The following is a 2,032-nucleotide window of genomic DNA, read 5'->3' as shown; positions in this document are numbered from 1 at the left end:
AAAATAAATATTTATTTATATTAATAAAATTTAATTTTTTTTTTTTTATTTTTTTTTTTTTTTTTTTTTTTTTTTTTTTTTTTTTTTTTTTTTTTTTTTTTTTTTTTTTTTTTTTTTTTTTTCAACAAAAAAATAAGATATATTGACATTTAAAAAATTAAAATATTCATATAAATATTTAACTGAACAAGGATAATAATAAGACACATAAATAAATAAATATATATAAATATATATATATATATATATATATATATATATATATTTGTGTGTGTGTGTGTGCATATATTATTATCTTTATTTAAATGTGCCTTTATTAAAAAATGGTGACTGGTACAAAAACGTATCCTATGATATTATGTCCTTCTTTAATATTTCATATTCACATGTTTTTGATTGATGTGAGTCGGAATAAAAATTATCCGGTGAACTTTCATCCATTTGAAAGGAACATTTATTTTTATAAAACATGACGGCTTTGTAATTACTTTTTAGAACGGTACATAGAATTTTATGAATATGTATATTTTTACAGAGTTGCTCTAATATATTTATTAAATGTGTTCCTATGCCTATTTTTATATATTCTTTTATTATTTGTATTTCATAAAGATAACAAATTATATTTTTTTGATATGGATAATAGTCTGGTGTAAATCTAAAATGTACAAAACATACAATTGGATTTGTTTTTAGAAAATCATCAATTTGATTTTTATCATTTGTTTTTATTATATCTATAAAATGGTTGTTTGTATTTTTTTTAATAGAAAATTTACTATCATAAGTTTCGTGTTCACTTGGATGTTGTACATGATTATATTCGTTTTGTTCATGGATATATTCGTTTTGTTCATGATTATATTCGTTTTGTTCATGGGTATATTCGTTTTGTTCATGATTATATTCGTTTTGTTCATGGGTATATTCGTTTTGTTCATGGATATATTCGTTTTGTTCATGGTTATATTCATTTTGTTCATGATTATATTCATTTTGTTCATGATTATATTCGTTTTGTTCATAATTATATCCATTTTGTTCTTTTTTTTTTTTTAGAAAACCTAATATCAATTTGCTCCTGTCACTTTTTAATTCTTTCAACTTTTCTTGGTCTGACCATCCTTTATTTAAAAAGTTATTTTCATCGTATAATTTCTGCATATTTATTTTGGTAATATTTAATAATATATTATAAATAGAAAATGCTGATTTATATTTCTTAAGTTCATAAGAATTAATAGATTCAAAGAAAATAAATGATGAACTTCCTAAATGCTTGGAACCCTTTTTTTCATTATGTATATAAGTTTCATTCTTTTCTTTATTTATTGAATTATTCTGACTACTATCATTTTTATTTTTTTTTATAATATACTTTTTATATTTCTTATCAATATAATTAAAAATGTTATCGTTATCATGACATCTTTTTAGTCTTTGTATAAGATCATCTTTTTCGTCTCTACTTTTCAAGTTGTGCCGATGATTATTACCTTTCCTTTTTTTTTCTTCTTTTTTTTTCCCGATCTCTTTTTTTAATATTCTCATATGTTACAAAGCGGGGACACATAAAAAAAAAAATGATCATCAAAATTATTACAAGATAAAAGTGAACGAAAAAATAAAACAAAACAAACGAAATATTACAATATATATATATTAATATATATATATATATATATGTGTATATTTTTTTTTTTTTTTATTTATTTTGTGAACTTTTAGAAATATGCTCCAAAGGATAAATTATTTTACACATTTTTTTTTTTCCCAACTATCATGTGATATTATTATATTGAACAAATAAAAGAAAAAAATTAAAAGATAAAGATAAAGAAAAGAAATATATTATATTCGTATTTTCATTTGGTTTATATATAAAAGAAAAACATTATATGACGGAATGCCTTTATAAATTACAAATAAAGCAGAAAAAAAAAAAAAAAAAATACATATATATTATTTTATATATATATATTTAATTATATATTTTTTTTTTATTATTTTTTATAATAAGTAAATTTTTTTA

The 2,032-nt window shown here is 18.9% G+C and overlaps 1 protein-coding gene across 1 annotated transcript; it reads right to left on the bottom strand.

Annotated features, from left to right (window-relative positions):
- Window positions 1-348: 348 nt before the first annotated feature.
- PRSY57_1322300 (acetyltransferase, GNAT family, putative) lies at window positions 349-1,551 on the bottom strand (the record flags this gene model as incomplete). Its single annotated transcript, XM_020115160.1, has 1 exon — window positions 349-1,551. One exon carries the CDS (start codon window positions 1,549-1,551, stop codon window positions 349-351), a length of 1,203 nt encoding a protein of 400 aa, XP_019970083.1.
- Window positions 1,552-2,032: the final 481 nt, after the last annotated feature.

The sequence above is a fragment of the Plasmodium reichenowi genome, chromosome 13 (assembly GCF_001601855.1).
Source record: "Plasmodium reichenowi strain SY57 chromosome 13, whole genome shotgun sequence".
Lineage (NCBI taxonomy): Eukaryota > Apicomplexa > Aconoidasida > Haemosporida > Plasmodiidae > Plasmodium > Plasmodium reichenowi.
Note: the sequence above shows the minus strand (reverse complement) of the source record. Positions and strands in the feature narration are given on the sequence as shown.